The 25135-nt window shown below is 44.0% G+C and overlaps 1 protein-coding gene across 3 annotated transcripts in view; it reads right to left on the reverse strand.

The window, feature by feature from the left end:
* The window catches only part of ST3GAL1 (ST3 beta-galactoside alpha-2,3-sialyltransferase 1), a 75404-nt gene that overhangs the window by 4434 nt on the left and 45835 nt on the right, over positions 1-25135 (reverse strand). For all 3 annotated transcript variants that reach the window (XM_068933367.1, XM_068933368.1, XM_068933370.1), the window contains 5 exons: positions 19249-20096; positions 12405-12601; positions 9238-9417; positions 3225-3270; positions 689-808 (listed from right to left, as the gene is read on the reverse strand). In XM_068933367.1, coding sequence (XP_068789468.1) covers positions 689-808; positions 3225-3270; positions 9238-9417; positions 12405-12601; positions 19249-19560 — 855 coding nt within the window. In that variant the 5' untranslated portion in view covers positions 19561-20096. The remainder of the gene's footprint in view (positions 1-688; positions 809-3224; positions 3271-9237; positions 9418-12404; positions 12602-19248; positions 20097-25135) is intronic.

Below are 25135 nucleotides of genomic sequence, written 5' to 3' on the forward strand. Positions count from 1 at the left end.
TAAGTTTAAAGTTTAGTTATCTAAATAGAAGTGTCTGAGTGCCCTCCAGAGAGTGACCCTGCTCCCCTAATGTGTAACCATCAGGCTGGTTTACTGAATCAGTCCCTTGGCTCCACTGATTATATTAATAAGAATTCAATTCATGCCCAGACATAAATGCTGTTTGAGATTCCCTGGGGTATTCAAGACGTCTACCCAAGATGGGTAGATATCACACAGGACCAAGAGACCTGCATCCTTTTGGCCGGGCAGCTGGAAGCAGGTGGCAAGCTCAGGGCGACACTAATGGCTCTAGGTGCCTAAATGGTCAGATAAATTATAAGCTGGGCCACCAGTGACTAAACGGATCCATAGACACCTAATGTGGACATAGACGCCATTAGGTAGACATCTATATTTACATGTCTTAATGTTAAATGGCATCTTACCCTTTAAGGTTGATTATATTTCTCTGAAATGTATCTGAAGCACTACCACTTACTGACATCACAAAATAAATCATTGATAGTTGAGCACATCTGCATGTTACTGAGGACCCTGCATCTGATTGCCTCCTGAGAGGCAAATGGTAGAGAAGATGGAGATGCGCCAATAAAGGATGAGTGAGTGACCCAGGCGTGATCCTGGCACCTCAACAAGAAATACATTCTCTTGTGCTATCTCCATATCCAAACGCACCAGCCTTTACCTCATCGCACACATGGAGTGCAAATATCAGTGACAGAAGGCCTGTGGAGGGGTATCTCCCATGATTCTGGAGCCAGTTTTCATAGACATACTTGATAAAAGCTGGGTTATAAATCAGGATCTAGGGAAAATTGGAGAGATGGGTTCATTAGTAGAATACTTTGGGTAAAAAAAAACAATAGTAGCATTTAATTTCTAAAGGACACCAGCGTAAGAGAGTGGGGGAGACAGCAATGATGGTTATTCCCTGACAGCAGGTGCAAGTGAAATATAGTCACACAGTTAAATGCATTCAAAACATGTCCCATGTGCAATTACATGACTATTCCTTCTTAGGACTTGATACTCTGCCTGCTTACATCGATGTAAATCCTGAGTGATTCCTATTGAAATCAATGGCTATAAAGTGGCACAAGTGAGAAGAAAAACAGACATTCAGTTTTTGCGAAAAGCCGCAGACAGAATTTTCACTGCAGTGTCCTGCTGCAACAGAGGAGGACTCTGGGGAGTTTGAGGCCTGAGAAAGGAAATGTAAAATGCCAAGACAGATTTGAGTGGGAATGCAGGAGCAATCGCATCTTCTGCACAATGTGCCAATCATATCTTGGCCTTTCTGTAGGTATAGGTCATGGGGAACCTGGGGTTCAGGTATAAACTATCAGAAAGTCTATCAGACTGTGCTAGCTGCACTTCTCTTTCCCAAGTATGCTCTTTTTCCGTGCCTTATTTTCTGCAAGACATAAATCACACTTGATTATCTCCTGGGGAAATTATGGGGGCCACATAATGGGGATAGAACACATAAGATTAGAACCGAGTGAACAGTGAATCCAATAACTGGCGGGAGCCTTTGGTTTCAGACCCTTTCCCTGAATCAGGCAAAGAGAGGTTTTGCCATCAGCTCCGCGCTTCCATGCTGCGTTTGTAATTAGAGTGACACTATATCAGTGCTGTCTGGTTAGCTGCAGGGCTTTCCTTTTTACAAAGTCAGAGGCTAATTGCTGATATTGTATCTGTGTGTAATCGCTTCTCACGGGGCGTTTTGCATTGCACAGCGTGGGAGGAAGTACAAGTGTACTGTCTCCCTTGTTGGGAAGTTGCTCTGTACAGAAGGCCATTCCCTAGGCTGGTGTTACCGGCTAAATGGTGACATCAGTTTAACAACTTGCCGGAGGGCATCTCACAGGGGTTTTGCACAGGTTAACGCGTCCCTCATAACAGGTAGGGATCAGCCAAGTGATTATTTTACACCCTACAGAAATCCATAGCTGAAGTGCGGAGATATAAAGTGATACCGGTTGAAAGGTCTCATCTGAAGCTTTCGGCAAAGCCTGGCCTCCTGAATGATGGACATATGCCTTAATCAGTACGAGCAGCTTTCAGGCATATATTTAAAAATAGGTTCTATTTTTAGCAGTGAGGCAGCTACCAATCATTTGTTGAATGCATCACATATGTTTCTTCTGTAGCCTTCTACAGAGTGAAGCAGATGGGTCAGGAGAAACAGAGGGAACCTGTGCCAGGGCAGCAGTGCCTTAGAGAAGGTGTGCACAGCAATGGAGTGCTGATGGTCCTTTTGCATGCTAGAAAGGTAGCTTGGTGCAAAACTCTGTCCCTTTCTACAGGGCGTCCGCGATCTTAATGCTCTGTGACTGTAAAAGCCCTGGAGACACCGGGATCCTGAGTTCTTCCACACGTGCACACCGTGAGAGGCAACGGGCCAGAGACGTTTCTTTAGCGCTGGGGCAAGTGGCATGGCATAAACTATGTCCACATAGCTAAATTCTGTCCCTATCCAAAATGGGGCATATTCCCAGGCCTGTACTACCTACCAAACTGTGCTCTGGCATTGCCCGGGAGAGTATCAAAACCGTGCCAAGAACTGCACTAACTGTTAAACAGTATGGCCTTGGCTTGAGCCCAAGCTTCAGGCTTGTTTAATTTGATGTTAGTACACTCGCAGCTATGGGCCTTCCCTAAGAGCCATTGAAGCCATCACAAGCTCTCCACTGACTTGAAAATACACAGCTTTTTATTTGTTTGGAGCTCACAGAGCTCCTTACTGTAAGGAAGCATCCCAGGAGCAAGAAACATGCTTGAAGTTCAGAGAGTCAAATTATTTTAAAAATATCTCCAAAAACTTTCCGCAGCTCAAAGTATCATTACACCCCAACGACTGCAACAAGTGGAAACAGAGCAGCTGCTGCGGAGGGCGAGTGCTGTTAGCCAGCAGAGAACCTTTCCTCTCCCTTAGCGGTACCAGAGGGAGCAATGCAACCTTCAACACTGGCCCTTGCACCATAGCATAGTCACAAGATTAATTTCTTCCCAATTTCAGTTATACAGTGCCCAAATTATGGCCGGAATGGCACATCAAGAAATAAACTTTTAGTTTAGCTAAGCCTTGCAAAGAACGTGTATTTTTATTTGCCTTTTTATGAATGTGAAAGACTGCCTTGGATTCTTGCAATCTCCCAAAGAGGCAAAAGATCTACAGCTGGATCAGCAGAACAAACTAACAGACCAGCATTGCTCACCTTTTCTTTTTTGACTTTGATTTTTCTTGGAACTGGAACGTAGGTGCTGTTAAAAACAAAAAAAAAACAAAAACAAAAACCCCAACATTTGGATTAGTAAAAGTCCAACATATTAATATTTTCAAGTATTTCCAAGAATATTTCTCATTTTGAGTAATAAATCCAAGTGATTTGAAAGTACTATGCCAGATAATTTGCTGTTAAATGAGGCTGCAATTAAATAATGAAGCGGTAAAATGAACTGAGCTTTCATTGAGGCAAAGTTTATAGGGAGATGTTACTTTTTTTTTTAATTTTCAAGGTAATTATTGACAGTAGGATGCCATGACTTTAGTTGGCAATATACTATGCAGTCAATATTACACAGAACCCAAGACTCTAATTCTCACACCATTACAGTTGCAGTAAATCTATTATTTGCATTAAAGACAGGAATGGCTTTCAGTTTAATACCATGGCAGAAAAGCCTTTTCCCACCAGAGGGAGACTTTTCCCCTTTCAATACTTGCAGCTGATACACGATTTTCAGAGTAGGTGGTAGCAGAGTTCATGATTTCTGTGGTTATGTGCAACCGGCGCATTCCCAGTTCATTGCCCCGGACTGGCAAGCTGTCCCCTTCCTCCAATCGCTGCGGGAAGCACAAGGTTGCCAGCAGTTCCTACCAAGTCATACCTTATGACTGGGTCAACATCACGAGTCACATCCTGAAAACAAACAGGCAGTTCTTCCCCATGTCCCATGCACAATGGACGCTGGCACTGCATGGCTGATCACATGCGTGGTGTGTGAAAATCGCCTTGAGTTTGCTTCAAGTGCAAAAATGCTGGTGACTTGGCCTTGTTGCTGGAGCACATCCCCAGACATACCCTGCATGCTTGCTAAATGGGTCCTTACTCCACATGAGGAATCACCACAGAGCCTTCCGTTAGTTCAACCTAAATGTTTACGCTCGATTTTTGATAACAAGAAGGATTCTATCATTAAGATTTAATACCCTCCCAAAACAGCAGTGACCCAGCTCTGTCCTTGTTTCCTCCGGGTATCCCAGAAACTTGCAAACCCTGCTCCAGGCTCGGTGCGCTGGGAGAGGTGACAGGAGTATCCAGCCCCCGGGATGTGACGTGGGACATGCACTAGGGTGGGCAGCGCTAATGGAAAAGGGGAACAAAAGGGGAACACCTGCAGACCTCTTTGTCTGCCCTCAGTAAATTTGCCCTTGAACCTGCTTCTCATGCGTCACCTTGGGTAGCAAAACTGGCAGAAGTAGGCTTGCTGATCCCACATCCTTGTTGTGGTTACGAGGACAAAAGTGTTTCTTTGCTGGCAGAACCCCTCATTACCTTAAAAATAAATAGCTAGTCTTTTCTAAAAAGGCAATGCGGAGGAAACAAGGGGACATATTTCATTGATGACTAGCCATGTACAATACAAAACCAATGAGAATTATGTGCAGTATTCAAGATGGTATTTGCAGATAGCTCTAATCCGACAAAGAGAGTGCTGTGGCTTTGGTCAGATGATATGTCATATATGTCATATGATATAGTTATTTTAATCATGCGGTATTCCTTTTTTTTTTCAGAAGCAATGCCCAAATCCAGCTGTCACTTAGCTGTAGAATTTCATACAACTGCATAAGAAGTTTTGGTATGCTGCTTAAGATCAAATGGAGACCTATCATGTTACAATCACACAAAACCTGGGATGCATAGAAGCCAGGGAGTTAGTGACCCGGCAAGTACCACACCGGAGCGATACACAGAACGAAACCTGTGATGAAGGAGGCTTCAGGTGGAATTCATATAATCTGGAAAAAGTCGCAGACGAGTCACTTGGAAGGGCTCTAGTGAAGCCTGCCAGCCTCACTGTATGCTTAGCAGAGGATATCTACCGCACCTTTAACCAAGGACAAAGATGTGGAGCATTTTAAGGAACACAGAAACCACTCTTTGGTAAATCCAATGGAGATGCATAGGGCTTTTTTCACTATGGTGCTTCCTAGCAGACTTGCAGACTCTCCCTGCCAAGGTAACTAGGCTCACTATATGACTGATGAGGGCCTGGAGGTTTTTGCCCCCAGGCTTTCCACAGGTCTTTCCTAGGACAAAGCTCAGTCTTAGAGCTCTACATTGAAATGGGAGGTCCTGTCAACCAAATGGGAGATGCGTCTGACGGATTATAATTTTATTTGGTCTCTTCTCCCCTTTACAAATGTATACAGCAATTTTCTTATATATTGCATCTGTCATTGTGTTTGCTTAATGTACGCTCACCGGTTTAATCTATTAGTCTAAAATTATGTAAAATGTATTGTTATGATTTGTGTGCCTATGATTTTCTGGTTTTATTACTCCAACATGTGCCAGCTTATTAATTATGCAATTTCCCTGCTTCGAGTTCTGCAGAAATCTTAAAATATTGGTATTTATTCCATGTGGTTAAATACTTATTAATAATTTATAGCAGATACTTACCAAATCCATGTGATACTACCTAATTATAAATACATATCTTGTATCTTACTAAGCAAAAATGTTTTGCCTGTATGTGCTGATCTCTACTCTTGTGATTGCTTTGTAGGCAACTAGTCATGTCTTCTAACCGGGCTAAGGGCTCACTCAACTTTCCTGCTGCAATCCGCTTGCTCCAGCCTCTGAAGCCACATATTCACAAAAAGTAGTGAACGGCTTTGCGCTGTGGGCACAGAACAGTTACACTGACTGAAATGCGGACAGGTGACACCCGTGGCAGGAGGTCCTCTGCAGGCTCCTCTTCCTACCACAGGTAGGAAGCTGTGCAGCAGGTGCCAGGACTGCAAGATACCACCAAAGGGCTCTTGGGGCTGGAGTGGGCTCAGGGCACTTCTGTGCTTCAGGAGGGGAGCCAGTGCGCTTCAAAAGGCTGCTGGGCACTGGGGTTGACGTAGGACATTGCATGCAAGAGTTTTGCACCCCTGAAAGTGTGACCCTTGCGAGCCAGGCTGCAGCTCTTTAAGGTACAGCCAGAGGTGATTCCTGCTGCTGTTTTACACGGCTTATTGGTGTGCAAATATTTGCAGGGCTGATGGTGTTTTCAAAGCATTGTAGTATATGGAAACAGTGCTCTATGAACTAATAAAAAACAGTAAATAATTGACTCCTCACTCAACGCTCCTTGTTAATGAAGCAGATTAAGGAATCCCATTATATTCTCTGGCAATCAGAATAGAGCTGCAGATGGAGGGACAACCTCCGGGCATGGGGCAGAAACTAAAAGTAGCTCTAGAGACCCAGCTCACTGATTTGACAAAGATGTAACAAGGGGCTTGATCCAAAACCCATTTAATGCAGCTGGAAGCTTTTCATGGATTCTGTTAGGCTTTGGAGCCAGGCTTAAGGACAGAGCTTCTCACCTATTTTTATCAATAGAGCTTACTAAAGAAAAAATGTAAGCCAAAAGTCAGTGATTTTTTTTTTTAGCTGATTTTCTAAGTAGACTAATTTTTATGAGTTTTAAATGTTGCCTGAAGATGGATTTCTTTGAGACAACTTATGACTGGATACACCAAGCGCTGGTGCCAAAAAATAAAAATACTAAAAAGAAACTGAAACACATTTGTAGTAAGTTAAGAGACTCTTAATATGCTAAGACTTGAAAAGGATCTAAAGGGCTTTTGCAAAGAGAAGAAGAAGGGAAGAAGGAGGAACAAAAGTCCATTCGTTGTCCCATCAAAAAAGTTTTCTCTTAAAAATGTGAAGCAGGTCAAATCCCCTTTCAATAGGGACACATTTTTGCAAGTTTTTAATCTTCTAAGACTCTGAAATTAGAAAAAAGTTGAAACATTTTGAAATACTTTCTCTGAAATACAATAGTCTGATATGCTCCTGCTCTCTACGTGCAGCAGGAAGTAGGGCACTGCTGAGCAATCCCATGAGGTCATGGCTTTACAAACAACAGATAACCTCATATAGAGTACAAATGTCAAAAATTTCATTCTCTGGATTAGGAAAAGCCAGCTTAGAGGAAGGGAGAGAATCTGCTAGCGAGTGTCCAGAAGAAACATGCATTTTGTTCATATTTCTAATTCTAGTGCTGCCATAAATGTATTTGCAGGACAGCGTTTCATCCCAAAAGCACTCATGAAGAAGAAATAGAGTATAAATATCAGTATGGCACATTATTGCCAGGTAAAATGTGATAAATCGAGGCTAAGGTACACAAGACACACGTGAAGGAAGGATATCGCCTCTGCACGTCTTTCAATCACCACGAGCCACGCTACCACAAGACAGCTTGCAGCAGCTTAATATTGATCCAGCGAACAGCTCGCCCCTCGGCCGAGAGGAAGCACAGCGCAAGTTCATGGCTTTCACCTGGCTTAGCTGAGGCAAGTGCAGAGACCAGGGAATCAATGGGAAAAGAAAGAGGAAAAAGCCAACAGAGGAGACACAGTGTGACCCTCCATTTGTCGTCTGTCTGTGCCTTTATCTTCCCTCACTTTTCTCCTCTTGGTTTCTTTGTTTGGGGGTAAAACAAACAAACAAACAAACAAACAAAACTTGTTTTCCCAGAGATATTTAGCAAACACTTTGACCAAACACACAGAAATGCTGCTTATGCCTCTTCTGCCATGCGGGCGACACAGTCCCTCTGCCCTCCTTCTTCAGGGGCAAACCACCCTGGACCCAGTATTCTCCCTTCCATGTCACCACCATCCTCCCTCGCAATGTCCCAGGAGGAGGAAGCCCTGCTTTTCCCAGGAAGGGTGGAGGCAGCGTTGTTCCTCCTGGGTCTAGCGCTCTGGAAAAGACCCAAATCATGTAGGCGACAGCTTACAAGTGCTTCATCTTCCATCTCTCCCTCTCTCTGCTGCAACTTATCCCAAAAGCTCCCTCAGCCACTCATTCCTCAAGCCAGCAATTAGCACAGATCTAATCCAGCAACATCTCCAAGGCACTGTTCCCCCTGTACATTTAAGCTCTGAAACAGGTTGGTGCCAGACCGCCCGAATGAGAGACAATTTCCCACCAGGAAATTAAAATCACACAAGATGGATAACTCTAATGCCAGCTTCGCTCTCTGAAGCAGGCAGAAGGCAAGGGGTGAGAGGCTAAGCCTGACGGGACGAAGAGAGAGAAAGGCTTTGAAGGGGCTCTCCAGCCCAAGAGTGATTCTCAGGGTAACACCTCCCTTTCATTAGCACTACATCCTTCAAGAAAAATAATACCCTGGCACAGAGCGAGCTCTCTGATAGATGGATCTGGCGTTATCCAGAGAAACACCACAAGCGTGAAGCCCTCAGGGGCTTCCTGAGGAGACAGGTGAGAGATCAGTGTCCTTGTTTGCCACCAGGAAAGACAGATCAAACTCCTGACTAACTTGCCCAAATGAGGTCAAGCGGGGCCAGAGTGCTATGATCCCTTTTCTGCCTCTGCTTTCACGGCCTTGCGTGAATAAAATCTGCATCCCTCTCTGCCTCCATATCACCTTCTACAAATAGGATAATGTATGTTGGAGGACTACTGAGACAGTGCTCAGAGTGTCACAAGTGGAATTCTCTGGGTGTCTAAGACTGCTCCGGAATGAATGACCCACCAAACCACTGATTCTGCAAATGGATTTCTGCTGGGTACGGGCACATTGACTTCACCTGCTTTATTTCCAAAGCTACATGAGAGAAGAAAGGATGAGGAGAAGCCCCAAATTAGGCACTCTATGTCAAAGCCCAGGAAGTAGGTTGTTAAGGTGCCCAACTCCAGCAACAAAAGCATCCCCTTTCATTTTTTTGAGATCATTGTGTAGGGCCAAAGAAGAGCTGGATCTGGATCGTCACCTAAAAAACTGCACCTTAATATCAAATTGTTCCTAGAAAGTAAATTTTCAGGATAAAATTCTGCTCTGAGAGGGTCTCTAAAACTCCCCTACCCTTATCACAAGTAGGGGTTAGCCCAGTGTGAACTTTTTTCTTCTGTGGCAGTGTGAGATGCGTGACCACCCCTCCTGCCAGCCCACTTGCAGGCTATGGTTACTCACAAGTTGATGGTGCCTGTGGTGAGAGCAGTGACAATCCAGCGCAGGTCCAGGGTTTTGAAAGGTATCATGATCATGCTCACATTTTCTGCCAACTCTTTGTAGCTTTCGGGGTAAACAAAGTGGTGAGTGGTCTTGCTGCCAACATCTGACTCAAAGCCAGCAGTGGGGGCACGATTCATTCTGCAACCCCAAAAAAATAAGCAAGAGAGTCAGAAAGCGGGAAAGAAATTAGGTAGGAACAAACATGTTGCTTGAGGTGTCAGGAGAATACTCCCATGGCTAAGGAGAGTGCTATATGCAGACTTGCCATACTGCCTTGACAGGATGCAAGGGTTGTCAAGCAGGCTGAAATGACCACCACCCACAGAGGATAAAAGCGAATGAAAGCTAGGCTTTAGTGTGAGATTCCTCTGACTGACTGGGAGAGTTTGCAAAGAAGGTGTTTCTCTAAGTCCTTGGGTCCCTTTTGTAGTTAGTGGAGAGCAGATCAATAGAGGCTGATTCTGTGAAGGCACAGCTCCTTTAATCCTGAAATTGCTGCCTCCAGTAGGTAGAAAAATAGTACCCTGAAGTCCATCAGCTACATCTCTTAAATTTTCATTCCCACCCATCTGTACAGATGTACTGCAATGACTAGGGTCAAGGTAATAAACAACATCATACGTGATGAAAAATAGTAAATAATCCTCATGGTCCTCCCATGACAAGGCACCAAAACCACAGTGAGAAGCCTGGTACAGACACTTTATTTACTCATGCCTTACATTACAGCGCGTTCCCCAACTTAGATAATCCACTGAGGGAATGAGGGATCACTCCTAAATCAGCTCCACAGTCTCCTAGTATGTCAGCTAGATCCAGCAGCGTGGTCTTTCAGTAACCCTGGGGTCAGTGCATGAAGATCTGCTCAGGGCCCACCAGAGCTCCATCAAAAAGTGTTGGCCAATAGGACTTATTTATGTCGGGGCTATCAGGAAACAGGGAGCAGAGGAGGTTATCTGAACTGTAAACACTGCCAGGACTCCACAAACCTCTCTAGGCTTATGTTCACTCCTAAAAGTAACTCTGGGGACGCACCAGCAATTCCCTCAACAGTAGAGAGACGATATGTTCCTGTGATGCAGCAAAATGAAAATTAGAGATCTAAGTGGCTCTGAATGACTTTGTACGTCTCCATGGTGCCACGCAACACCATGAGGAAACCTTCAATCTGGCTCTGAGCAAAATGGGGTTTCTCTGCAGCCCAGTGGTCTCCTGCAGAGGCATTAGCTCAAGTCCTAGCAGAAGCGTGGGAAATGGAAGAAAGGATACAGCTGATGAGATGATGAGAAGCATCTCTCATTGCCAGACAACATGCTCCCCAAGTCATTGATAATGGAGGATGCAAAATCTCTTTAGTAAGTCTATGACAGGCTGCAATATTGCCATGCTCCTCTAAGTGAATTCATTAAGTTTCTTCCAACTTCCTAAAAGGTAGTTATTAGCGTAGGCAGAACATCCTGCCAGCCTGTACAGACTTGTTATTGAGTTAGCCTCTTCTCTGCCAGCTTCAGGGATCTAGGTCTTATAGTGTTGAAATACTCTAAAGAACATGGTACTTACTATGTTTTTGTTTTGAGATTAGCTGGCCTGAAGCAAGAAGTGAACGACTTACTTTCTATTAGTGAAGACAATGCAAAAGTGGCATCTTAGCTACAGACTCACACCCTGCCCTCGGTTCTGCGTACCTTCCCCACCGTCTGCAAGGCAGCACCGCACAGTGGAAGGCAATATGCACACATACTCTGAGCAGGAAGACCTGGAGTTACTTCAGTTATGAAAGCAGGTGGCTAAATAAATAAAACTGGGCTGGAACATGGTGTTCGCAATGAAAGATGTCATCTTAGACTCCCTGGCTCTTCATCATACTTGGCTGAACTGCCGAAGCACGAAGAAGTAAACTTCAGGTCATGAAAGATTTTGTTGCCGGAGTAACACACAGAGGCATCACCTTTTCTGCACAAGTTTCCACAGCAAATCTTAAAAACCTTGTGCCAGCTCTTCAGACCTAGCTTGAGCGGGGAAAGCTCAAAAGAGTGCTGAAATAGAGATCAGAGACAGAAAGATCCTATTGCAAATCATGAAGATTTTCTCCCTTTTTAAGGATGCATGGCTGTGGCAAGGGTAATGCCTCAGAGCAGAAACAAACATCTGAGTGTGTTACTCTTCACTTACCACTCCAAAAAATAGTCTTTGAGTCTAGTGAGACTTTTCTGCATGAGTCTTGAAATTTAGGCCAGGCAAGTAAAGCATAAATGCTCGTCAGTTGCCTCACACTTACGACTTGCTGTATTAATAATGTATGGGGCTGTTCACTTCACTTCACGGGAGTATGCCTCCCTGCTGAGAGCTCCAGCAGCTCAGGCAGGTTTGAAGGGCAGGTCGGCTGCCTCTGCTTCTGGGGAGGTACCTTTGGCCAAGGGCAGGGAAGCAACTGAAGGGGACAACTCCTTAAATTACTTTAGTGTGAACATTCAGGTGTCCTCTAAAACCACCCCAGAAGCCTAGGTCTGGAACAATGGGGCTTAACTACTCAGTAAGGGATGATCTTTCTCTGACTCATTGTTGACTTCCGTGCACAGGTTGCTGCTAAAGGTTATCATGAGGTCTCTGAGAGTATAATCCCAGATACTGTATTTTTAGTCACGAATCCTTCCCTTCCAGAATCTCTGACCTCTCCTGCATCGATCCCTGAATTTTGCTGTGCTGGCAACTATTGTGTGAAACTTGGAAAACACTACTGACCACTGTGTTTAAAAGTCCCTCCGACATTTTTGCAAAAATGACTTTATTCGACCCAGCTAGCTTGGATGCCCTCTATGTTCTTAGCTATGCCTACCTAGATGCCCCTTGAAATTTCAGTGGGACTTCATTGCCTTTATAATGTTGCCACAGCCATCCAGGGGTCACCCTCTTCCTCCCTGGTGAGGAGTAATCTTACAATTGCTCAGTTTTGGTCATCTGGAAGTCACTTCCAACTCGTATTTACCTCCTTGGAGCTTAGACTGGACCTAAGTACCAGATTTCACTAGATAGCCCCTAAAATCTTGTTTGCTCACTTATCCCCCCAAAATAATGATGGATCTTAAACAATGGAGGCATCTGGAGTCGAGGTGGTACATGCTTACCTGAGCACAAAGTCATGGGAGTCAATATCGTGGCCATACTGAGATTGACGAAGGTTCCCGGAGTTTCCCACGACGGCACACCGTCTACATGTGAAAATGCCTCGTTCTTGCAGTGGATCTCCATCCCCAGGAATGATCCCAAACAGTTCCTTGAGAGTATCATTGATATTCTTAGGACTTTTCTCTCCTTGTAATTTCTGTTGGGAAGAAAAGTCACTCTAGGTTACCAATACAGCTAGCTTTTGCATTAGCAAGATGTAGCTTCAAAAGTCTTCTCAAAGACCATTCTTGCTCATTTAACTGCAGACACTGTGTCTGCTGTGATATGTGTTACAAGGCTCCAGGATGAGAATAGCAGTGTGAAGAAAGAAGTGGAAGACTCCTTCCAGTAACTTTTAATATAGTTCCCTTTCTTCCCTCTGTTTCCTCAAACTGTCTCACCTTCTCATTCTATATCTGACAATGGTGGAAAAGATCACATATTCTCCCTGAGCACTGAACCTGGCAAAACAGACAATCCTCTGGTTTCTAAAAGCCCAATGCAACCTTGACCCAGATATCTCCTGCTAGGGCATGTGTAAGATTTCTTTCTACCCTCAAAAAAACGGCAGAAAAGTATCAGGAAATGGATGGAGCACTGAAGAGGGGCACAGCAAGCAGAAGTAGCCATGGACCCTCCTTCCACAAATCTTAGTGAATGCCAGAAGTGAGAGTGGGAGATCTCATTGCTGTTATCTTGCACTGTGGTGGAATCAGCTGCTCGTGGAATAGGAAGCTGAAGTAGAGTAGAGTTAGCCCTGAGGGCTGGAGAAGTATAACTATCCAGGATGAAGAAAACCATCCCGGACCTAGGTCAGTGTGTCTGTTGCCATGGAGGGAAATTCTTTTGTAGTAGCTCTGTCGTGCATGGTGGAAACAATGGTTGAATTTGGAAGGTGCAGAGCAGAGAAGCAGGTGACAGTTAGACACTCCCTTTCTGGGGCTCTGCTCTCTGAAGGCTACTACATGGTTTAGGAGTGCTGGCGAGCTCACAAAAAAGCGTTGCCCATTCTTCTTGGTGCTGCTTGCTTGCAAGGAGAAGGTCCCAAGGGGAGAAAGGGTCATAATGCAATAACTGCCAAAAGGCTCTGCAGTTGTTCTGCAAGCCCAGAGCAAGGAGGGACAGGGAGACAGGGAGGGAGCTAGGAAGATTCCCTTTTCCCACGACTCCCAGTGACATTCCTGGGGCATTTGATTTAATGCCTGCGGTATGGAGGGCAGTCTGCGAGCATGCCGCTGCTGCCAGCATGCTAGCTGGTGCCAGGAGGTTGGCATCCCCTCTCCGACTGCCATAGATGTACACCAGGGATATGCATGCTTGACAACCAACTCTTTACACTACATTAAAAAAAAAAAAAAGGGTGTCTAGATCAGGGGAGTTTCCTAATCATCTTCCCAGGGAAGACAAACTATCCTGTCCTCCCAACCTTACAAATGACCTGAACACCCCACTTCACATCCAGAGCTCTACTAGAGGCACCGCTGGTTTTCTACTTTGCCTCTCTTTAGCTTCACTTCTATTAACAGCTCTTTTTGCATCTTCTTATTAACAAAGAAAGAAAGAAAAAAGCTCTGAGTTTATTCACTTCCTTTCTTTACGCACGAACACATTTCTGAGGAAAGGCTTGGTGCTCATTCTCATGCCACTGTGCATACACATCCACTAAGGATGACCAGGGACCTTGTAATTTGCTGCTTTTATAAACTCCTTGGAACGCTTTCCAGTATCATCATATCACCAGTGATCAACAAGAAACTATCCACACGCCCGTCTTCATGCATATCACAAGGGGAGGATGTAGATTACATAACTTCAGCCAATGCTGCCCAAAATTAATTGCTTGGAGAGGCAAGGAAGCAGCTATTGGTTAGGAAACTGTGGAGGAAAGCTATCCAGCATCAACTAGACAAGTTTGGCGTCATGTTAAGCACGCCTTCAAAATTCCCAGATGCTAGCATGTAGACATCATCCTGCTTGGGGGCTGGCAAGCACTGGCGTGGGCACCGAGGTGGGCCCTGAACAGCAGCTGGCACCACTGGGATGCTCTTCTGAAACATAGCCCATGAAGCCTTGAGGAGCTTGCAGACTTAATATAAAAACCTGGCAGAAAAGGGTGCATCAGTACCATTTCTTCGTGGCTTTCTTTCTTTCTTTTTTTTTTTTTTTTAGTGTTTTTAAAAGATAAAGAGGGAACAAAGCCCCATGACACTCTTTTGCACAGCGTCTAATTGCATTGAGGAAGCAGCTCTGAGGAATTAGCGCTCACGCAGCCCTTCCCATCTAGAAGACATTGTGCAAAGATTAATCCTAGCAACAGTCTGGCAGGGCAAACCCAGGTAATCTCCATTTTGCAGGCTGAAGGAGAGGTTAGAGGGAGACTATCAATTTTAAGAATGCCTCCTTGGCCTGGAAAGGATGACATTATTATTGTTATATTTAACAGCCTGCAATTACTCCAAATCAGAGAGATTAAGGTGAAGAATATAGGAACTTTCAGATGTTTGGGTTGGCTTTGTTTTACGATTTGTATCTATTAAATAACACGCGTTCTCAAATATGAACATAATATGCATATATTATGCAAATAGCATGTAATAGGCATAGGCTAAGTGGTATGATTTGTAAATTTTAGCGCTGGCTGTTGCTGGTTCCCATTCCTGCTTATATGGGCAATATTGGCCAACTCCACGCTGCTATAAGGAGCAGAGCCACCGCCTCACCAGCCTTGCGTGCCTGTATTTCTGGCTCTAGGATGCTGGCAGCTTGACAGAGTGCTCGAGGGCAGCCTGGGCTCAGGACATCTTCAAATCCACCCGTCCGTGCCGAAGACCGTAGGCTTTGCTGAAGGGTAGCACAGGTTCAGGCGTTCTCTCCCAGTATGTCCAAGGCTTGTCCAAGCGGTGGGCTTGGACCCAAGCGGTATTGGCCCAGGGCACATGTGGGTTTGTAGCTGGTGTTCGGGCTAGGGACTGGGACCTCATTTGGGTTCTCTCGGCACTACCTTGTGGCAGGGAACACGCTCCCTCCAAGGCGCTGGGAAGAAAACTGTTGTTTTTCCTTCAAAAATCACAGACGGTGTCCCAGTGCTAAAGAAGACTTCTTGTGATCAAAGCATTTGGGCAAAATATCTATAATAAGCACTCCAAAGGAATGACTCGGATCCCAAGTGGCCGTGACAGTGTCTGAAAGAGAACTGTACCTTCCACGACTTCCCCAACGCCTGCCTTGGGGGTGCCGTTTTATGTGCTGTCTGGTTATCAAACCTTTAAGCCATCTGTTATAATTTCCCTTCAGTCATGAGGACCAAATAAGGACTAAAAGGACTACAGAACCGTAAGGTCTAAAAGCTAACATTTTCTGTCAGAGGCAGGATGAGAGATTCTCAGCTAATCAAATGACCCCAAGAGCTGAGCTTTTTCTCTAAAAAAAAAAAGAAAAGCCAAACCCTCAAATATCATAAGACTCAAGATAAAAACTGTTATGATGTGGTAGTTTATGAACAATGTGCTACAGATAAGATTCCTAGGAAACTCTGAGCCTGATTTTACTTATCACAGTTTTAATTCATCAACGTCAACTGAGTTATTTTGGAATTAGAATAGCAGACTTTGATCTCCTGTTTTTTATACTTTCTGACCACCAAGAACAAAGTAAAAAAACTCAGAATAGACCAAGAAAACTATAAATAAATGCTATGCAGTGTTACAACACGTAATTCTTGTACTCTTTCCTTATATGCGGGTTACTGAATTTGGTGGAAGTGTCCACAGCATTTGTGTCATAGAACAACAATGAAAAAAAAAAACACAGAGGTGAGTCACCTCACGGAGGTGGGAGAGAAAATATAAACAGAAAAGAACCGCATCACGTAACATAATGTGCCAACTTCCAGAACAGTGAGACTCTCTCAGTCCTTGAATGTGAGATGAGAAAAGAGAGACAGACAGAAATAGAGGCACAGGTAATGAAGAGACAGAGGGAAGGGGAAGGGAGGAGAGTAAGAAGGAAAGAGGAGAGGAGAGGAGAGGAGAGGAGAGGAGAGGAGAGGAGAGGAGAGGAGAGGAGAGGAGAGGAGAGGAGAGGAGAGGAGAGGAGAGGAGAGGAGAGGAGAGGAGAGGAGAGGAGAGGAGAGGAGAGGAGAGGAGAGGAGAGGAGAGGAGAGGAGAGGAGGAAGGAAGGAGAAAGAAAGAAAGAGAAAAGAAAAAGAAAGAAAGGAAAAAAGGAAGAAAGAGAAGGAGAAAGAGAGAGGAAGGAAGGAGAAGATAGGAAAAGAAAGACAAAAAAGACAAAGAAAGAAAGAGAGAAAGAAAGAAAGAAAAAGAAAGAAGGATAGGAAAGAATAACAGAAGAAAGGAAGGAAAAAGGAAAGCAAACAAGCTAGCTAGTAAAACAAGCCTGCAGTATTACAGCTGCCCGGATCATCTCTGAGAGGAGGAACCCACAAAAAGCACAGAGCAGCTACAGGGGTGTAACCAGGAGGAGAATTTGGGCCATCATGTGTTACCTCACAGAAGGAACACAGCTGGGCAGATTTAAGCAGAGTAGTAACAGCCGTAACAACAGCCGCCTTTGCTTCTGTGAACAAAGACACAACCAGGTCAAGTTTTACCCATTTTCAGCTTACAATTTGGAGGAAGCCCTTCAAAGTGCTGCAGGGCCGCTTCCGAAAAAGCTAATTTATGGCCAGGAGGGGCTGGGCCTTCTCCTCCCTTCTGGGTCCCCCCCTGCACGTGTGGAACAACTCACTCAGCTACGCACCACACCATTTTATACACTTTTCCACAAAAAGGCCGCATCCTACCAAGCTGGAAGGGCTTGAAGTAGACCATATATTCTCCAAACATACTATGAAGCGGGCTGCCAGCAATGTGAAGCGGGTAAGCCCACGCCATCCTTAGACCCAAGTAACGTTTCGTCTCAAATATCTGCCGTTGGCTTCTGAAGCTGGTCATTGCTTTCCTAGAAGGGGAGGGACGAATGCTCCAGGATTATTTTGGTATAATCCTTGAATAATCCTTATTCCCACATAAAGGAAAAGGGTTAATGAGAGCCGAGGGCAGAAGCAGGTTGGTAAGCTGACGGCGCCCTGGCAGGAGCCCTGTTTGTATTTAGTCCAAGCACACCACGTGGGTCTCCCCTTGATGTGAAAGTCGGGGCGCTACAATAAATAGCTCCACTGCAGTTGCAGGAGTCTTGATGACAGCATAACGAAACCACCATGCCGTTTTAAGTCAGTTTCTGTGAGCTACCACGCGGTCCTTCTTCCCTTGAATTGAAGTTTAAGCAACAACCAGTCACCTCAGATTTCCTCAGTGCCTTATCTTTTAAGCACAAATATAGCCAAAAGGTCAGAAATTACTGAGCTGATAAAAACAAATGAGAGTCAAATATGGACACGAGCAATGTTTTCATTAAGACTGATAAAAATCTCAGAATCATTTAAGATAAGAATAAAAATGAACAAGCCCCTATAAAACAAAAAGGGATTGCAATGAGGATGTACCTGAGTTATTTACTGTAGAAACTGCAATGACTGTCTTAAAGGTTACCCAGGGCAACATGCATTTAATTGGAATTAAGTTACAATGAGGAGCTGAGGCTACGTCATGCCTTGATTTACCCAGAATCATCTTTCAGAGGAGAGAAAGCACATTTTCCTTTTATAGTAGATCAGGGCAAGTAGTTTTGGTGAGTAGCTAACTTCCCAGACAAATTGCAGTTTTGGGGGACACCAAAATAGTTCACACATTCTGGATGAAGATAAATTCTGGCTGAGAAAAAAAAGGCAGAGAAAGTGTAGAAATATTAGAATATTTATTTACATCACCTTAGGAAAAAAATTGCTTTGATTTTTTTTTTTTTTTTCTGAAATAGTGTATTCCCTTTGAATTTGACCTGGATTTAAAAAAATGAATGAAAACACTAAAAATAGGGTTAGATAGCTTAACTACCCTGCCTCCACCCTCAAACTGTTTTCGGTTGACCTGAAGTGAGCTATTCTTGGGTTTTTTTCAGTTTCACCACAAGCAGGACAATCTGAAGTTCAGACTTCCCTACTGAAAGTACCAAGGATTTTTTTTTTTTTTTTTAAATGAGAGAATGCTTTTTAGCCATATGTTTAAAATCAAAGTTCCGTCTGAAGGCAGACTTCAGCTGTGCTTTGGCCTGCAGAACAAGCCTTCAGGGGAAATCACCCTCATCAGAGACCCCTTCCTTACTAAGGAGAAGTGTCTGGTGGCTGCAAAAAGTAAAAAAAAAAAAAAAAAAAAAAATCCACACGCCACTGGACATAAGAAGCATGGTCAATGAGAAAGTGAAAGAATCCAACAGCTGGAATATGTGATATTAATAGCAAAAAAAGGTGGGTTTTGTTGTGTCACAACATGTTTGGACATGATGTTTGGATGAGCCTCTTTAGACCGCCCTGCTCAGAGGACACCCAGAAGCCACTAGTCTTCAGCGACCCACTCCTGCAATACACGGCTCGTGCACGCTATGCATCTGCTTTACGGCATCGGCTAGAATGGGGATCGTGCTTATATACACAGAAGTGATCATTCTGGGTTTAATCCTGCTAATTATTTAAGTATCTTGTGGTGGGGAGAGGCCCAGGTGAATTACACGTTTTATAACTAGTTTTCCTTCTTAGCTGGTTGCTCATAACCTCAACAGTGGCAAGAACGCCCACTATCCTCCACCTCTGCCTGCCTTCTCAACAGAGACTCCAGCTGTTTTGGGAGGAAAACCATGTCCCAGAGCCCCGTAAGCACTGTGTCAGACTCGGGCCGGCACCCATACACTTACCAGCCACCACCTGTAGCTGTCTTCTGGGATCAAGGCATCCCGTGAGGTTAGGAAAGGTTGCATAGTTTGATTAAATCTCTGATCAAACCAGAGGGAACGTCCTCGCTCTGAAACACACGTGGTACAGCTGCATGGTCTCCTGGGGTATTTGATGAGTTTTCTGAATTGTTCAGAAAACTGCATGATGATGTGCTTAAGATCCCAGGTGGTCATGGTCACCTGGTGCTTGTAGTTGAGCAGAAATGACGTTATTGTGATGAGCAAAAAGGCGAACGTAAACATTTTCACGTTCCTTTTCCTTACGGTGACCATCTTTCTCGTCCAGGTTCTGCCGCCTCAGCTGCCAAAATACAACGTAGGGTCCAAAGTAAGGCAAAACGGAAACGTTGCTGGGCTTTCAGGGAACGCTGGCCAGTTAGCACCAAGGACTTAGGCTGAACGTACCCATTCCGAGACCTCCGTCAATGAAGGAAGAAGTTTCATTTTCCCCAGGTGGGCTTAAAAAAGGCAAAGCTGAGTGTTTTCTTGCACGTTTTAGGAGTGGTTCTACATCTTTCAACTTTCTGTGCACTGCAGCTAATCTCTCCCACTGAGGGTTCAGTGAAAACTGATCCTTTCCCTTCCACGTTCCAGACGATTTAGAGATGAATAATATCAACATTCAATTTAAGGTTTTCCGTATGGGAGCAACATACAGATTAAAGGAACCAGATTGTGGAAAAAATAGTTTTGTTTTGTTTCGTTTTGCTGAAAGTTAGTTCACAAAGGATTAGATCAGCCTGGGATATATGTTCCGGCAGAGAGAGGTGCTTTGATGTTCATTTAAGCCAAGGACAGCAGTTTGCAGCCTATAGACACACACACACAAAAAGAAAGAAAGAAAATCAGAAAGTTTTCTGCATTTCTCCCAACTTAATTTCTTAATTTTAATTTCTTTCCTCATCACAAAACTTCCAATCACCTCAGAGCCTTCAGAACAGAAGCAGCTGCAATTTCTGCTCTGGGATTTGCATATTGAGAAGTTTCACACTGAAATTTCCAAAAGGGCAGAGCACTGACCTGTGGACATTGAGTCCCTGTGTATTGAATTAGCTGCAGCATTCTGGCCTTATTGGAAGTACGGTTTGCAGCCCTTTCAGTGGCAATGAGTTAGCTTATTCCCTTAGGCTGATCTTGACAACCGCAAAATACACAACGCATTCATAACTAAAACCAGCTGAACAAAAAAGGAGCAGGCAAAGGAGGAGGAGGCAGGACAGGGAAGAAGAGGAATTGCTTCCTTTCCCTCCCTCCCGCAACAGGCATCATTTCCTAAGGATCAAGCTTGAATCGGTGACGCAGAAAATGCCGCGCGAGAATAGCTCATAAATTCTGGGAAAACTGCAGAACTTGAGGCATAAATGGCATTTTTTTGGCTAGATTATGACTATTTTCTGTGTTGCTGCCAAGGAAGGCTACGTAAGGCAAGCTTTTGATCTCAAAGAGTTCCCATGGGATGCTGAGCTGGATAGAGACCTGGAGCGCTGCTCTGCCTCGACCAGCTGGCTGGGAGCAGTACCCGGAGCAGTGATTTAAATAAGTCAACAAGTTTTTGAAAGCTGAAGAGTGGATCGCTTTCCTCCTACGGTATAACTATTCTACGGGAAGAAAAGGCACTGCAGCCTTTTTTTTTTTGTTGTTTTTTCCCATTGAAGAACTTTGCAGAAAACTGAAGTGACATTGTTTAAATGACATTTTTATTTAAAAATTAAAAAAAAAATGGTAGTTCTAGTAGGTTTACATCTATAATGAGAAGCATATGTGCCAAAACACATGCAGTTTTAATAAAAAAGTAGAAACTCCAGCAAAGGAAGCCTTACTCGTGGGCCTTTCCTGAGGCTCCGAGGTGATCTGGGAGGAGATGCCCAAGGCCACACTGTTTTTCAAAGGGATTTGATGTGGTGTCTTGGAGACAGTGCAGGCCTGGTTTTTTGAGGGGTTCTGTAAACATTTACCGAATCTGAGAAAGCTAAATCCAAAGGCAGGAGCCTGAGACTGTGATCTCAGCCCTCTGCCCTGTCTCCGGTTTCCCATTTAGAGCTGGTGATGGGTAGCCAGGGCCATTCAATTAACTGCTGTTTGACAAATGCCTTGAGATTTGTTTTAAGTCAGGCCTACACAAATGCATTTATGGGATCTCAAGGACTGACAAGTGTATAACGCTCAGCAGCAAAAGGCTTTATTAACCCCAGCTGCTCAGGCTTTCAGGCTTGGCCTGTACCCGTAAATTAAACCGCAGAGGGGAGTAATCCCGGGTGCGGGAGCTTGCATGGCTCTAACATGAGCTTGGGCTTTGGGGGCTTGCCATCACTCTCGCAACCATTCCTGACTATGATTTGGGACTTACCTCCCAAAAGCCACCCTATTTTGGAGAGCAAGAAAAGGAATTTAACAGCACAGCCACAATACACAGGCGAACGCTCACCAGCTGGCCTCTGTGCCAGAGAAGGGTCCCGAGCACATTGGCTTTACCAGTGTGCATGCAGTCATTAGTCTAAACAAAAATACAGCTTCTAAACCCAAAAACCTATGCTAAATCCCCAAAGTAGATTCTCCATTTATAGGCCAGGTAATTCAAAAGTTGTGATGTCAGTGGGTTGAACACCAGTGCTGTTAACGCTGAGACTATTCATTCTTTGTAAACGTAATTCCTGTTCTTTTATTCTTTCTTAAGTGGAGGAGGGATGGAGATTATTTAGCTTTTCATGAGAAAGCCTATAAAATGAGTACTGTTTATATAAGAGTGCTTTTGGACCTCCAAAATAAACACACACTTCACTAGATTTTTTTTTAATTGATCTTAGGTTAAACATATATTTAGAACTGGGAAAAAAGTATGTTGTTTACACGGTGCAGCGCAGTGTCTCCAAACTCCTAATCATACTTGCTTTTATAGCACATGACGGCAAGGTGAGAAACCAGAATTCCCATGGCCCTTTTCCAGTGAGTAAACATACATCAGATACTCTATTTTAATTCTTGCTACTTATAGTTTTCTATGAACGCTCATTTTCCTACAGGCACTGACGATAAAAAAAAAACAAAAAACACCATATCCTGACAGAATGGCTCTGGTGACTATAAATATGATTTAGGGCTTGAGGCAAAGGCATGCCAAAATGAAAAGAAAATGCCTTCATCAAGTTCACTGTGACTTGGACCAAGCTCATTCTTTTCTATCTTAACCGCTAGTTAAATACATCATAGGCACCAGTATTTTCTCTTTTGCAGTCCTCCAGGTGGGCAGCTGGCCATGTCAGAGCTACTCCACTGGTACCTGGGGCTCTAACTGGGTCGGTGCCACCAAATCCAGCTTTGGAGAATTCCCTTTGCCTCATGATACCATCTGGGAAATTTAATTCAAATAATTACGAGGAAGTAGTGTGGTCGCAGCTGATCTAAGCCCGTACCAATATGCCTCAACATGACCTTGCCATTAGTCCATCTACGAATGGGTCAGGGTATATTGGGCTCAGACCCATAAATAATTTATGAAGACTTAAGCTATGGAGACTTAAATGACTTGCCACCTCTCGGCCAAGCTATAGAGTTAAGTAGAGTTTATATATGTTACTTCTGCTGCTGGCTGTGCATGTGGCTCCTATCACAGCTCAGCTGAAGTAAACAATATATTAAGCTACCTTAAGGGATTGGGTGCAGAAAGTCTTATCTCCAGCCCGGATTTCTCTGCCTGCTTTTTCATTTCCTACTGCTTTCCCACTTACACCCTTTTCCTGGGAAAGGTATCTCCGTACACACCGGGATTACTCTTACTTCTGTTGCCAAGTCACAATATCCAGTGACAAGCAATGCGAGTAAAATGTAAAATTACATTTCCCAGGCAAGAATATAGAAGGACAGGTTCTTCTGCGTTATGCCCTAGGGGTAGGAGAGGTTCCAAGGTGATTATATGGTCATAAAAGAGAGCAGACTTTAGTCTTTTGTCTACATTTTATGAACCAAAATAAAATATCCTGAGATCAATCCACTGTGATTGATTGTCTTCATTGTCTTCTCACATTTGAGAAAGAAGGAACAGAAAGAACTTTTTTTTCATGGTAGACCTTTTCTGCATTGTACACTCCAAATTTGAAGAATGTCCTTGGATCCCTGCCAGTTATACAATTAACAGACAAAGATGAAACTGCATGAATTCAATGAACTACTGTAAAGAAGTTCTTAACACCTTTAGCAAATAAATCCTTTGACAAATCCATTCGAAAATGCAATGTCTTCTCACCATACTGAGTCAGAATAGTGGTGGGAATTTTTGTGTGCTATTACAAATCAAATCAGGCACAGGTAATTTCATTGGAAATCCACAATTTCAAGAAAATTTCATTCCGGAATGAATGACAGTAAATCATCTGAGCTAGCCAAGTGGTATTTTGTTGAGGTCAGACCTAAATGCCTCATGTTGATAACGGTCAAATCGTTTCTTGACCATTTTTATCTGTTTTTAAATATGCAGATTCTTTGAAGAAGCTATTTTGAAACAGAAGATAGAAATTTTCCATTCTCAGGATGTTACAAGAGAATATTTCAATATCAGTGGAATGTTTCATTTCCTGATTTTTTTTTAAGGTGGGTCTTAAATAAAAAGCATGACTCAACTATTCATTGCATATTGGCAAAAAATTACTACGTCTCCTCCTCTTCCCCTCGCAAGCTGCAATGTAGCCACACTATGGTAGAGTTTGACCTCTTTTTGCTGACTGCTTTGCTAGAAGATAAGTACTTCGTATTAGCACCCTTCGAAGAGATATTTGCTAGCTCGTATTAGACGCTGACGGTTCAGGATCCCACCCTTGCTACTTGCCTTCTGGTTGTTACACACAGCAAAATGCAGGTATTAAATATATTTCTCTAGTTCAATGTCACCAGCATTTCGCAGAGCCAGTATATGGGGCAGAAGAGCACACAGGCAACAAGAACCAGCATCCTCCTTACTGAGATATCTCTTTGCAATGACTTTCCAGTCATTGCATTGCTTGAATAGTTCAACATTCGTTACTAGAGTGCTTTACACATGGGAACCGCTTCCCCATTCTCCTCTGTGCGCTGTCACCCCACTGGAGACCAGTGAAGGACAACACAACCTGCCACAGCTCTCTACACGTAGCCATAACACAACCCACGGTATTTTGCACATGGAAAAAGTATATGTGTCAAGGAGTAGAGGAGATTTGCTTCAACAGACCATTCTATGCTAGAGACTCCTCCACGGCAGCACTGTAAATGCCCAGTTTTAGAAGCACAGCTTGGCTCACCAACCCAACTGCAAAATCTCCAAATACTAATTAGTTTGCCGGTATAGCTAAGCCACTTCTGCAAATGACAGCTTTATCGTTATAAAACCTTGCGGAAATACAAACTGCATTTCCTCAAGGCGGAAAGTGGTTTGTTGCTGCTGTTCTGGGACTCCTCCACATACACACTCCTGGTGAGTAACTCCTTGAGCAACGCTTGGTCACATAGCCCTGGTCTGCGACGCACCGAGAGCATGGGAAGTTAAATCTTGTTCTACTGCACCTATGAAGGCCTGGGGCAGTCTTGGAAGATGTCACCCCAGTGCAACAAAATAATCCGTCCCTGCAAGAACATGAATAAATTTCTACCCCGGGTTCGTGCTTAGACCTAGAAAGGAACAATGGACAGGACTGTCTTATTTGAAACCACAAGCTTGTCTGCCCTGCTGCAGCTCATCACTGGCTACTTTTCACTTCCTATCCCATTCAGTAGCTGGCTGACATTTAGAAAGAAACGTTTCACTGGTCTGACACCTTGCCAAAGACCTCTAACCCTTAAGACTCTCGGTACATGAGATAAATTGTGCAATTATGAGGCA

This window comes from Struthio camelus, chromosome 2 (assembly GCF_040807025.1).
Source record: "Struthio camelus isolate bStrCam1 chromosome 2, bStrCam1.hap1, whole genome shotgun sequence".
Lineage (NCBI taxonomy): Eukaryota > Metazoa > Chordata > Aves > Struthioniformes > Struthionidae > Struthio > Struthio camelus.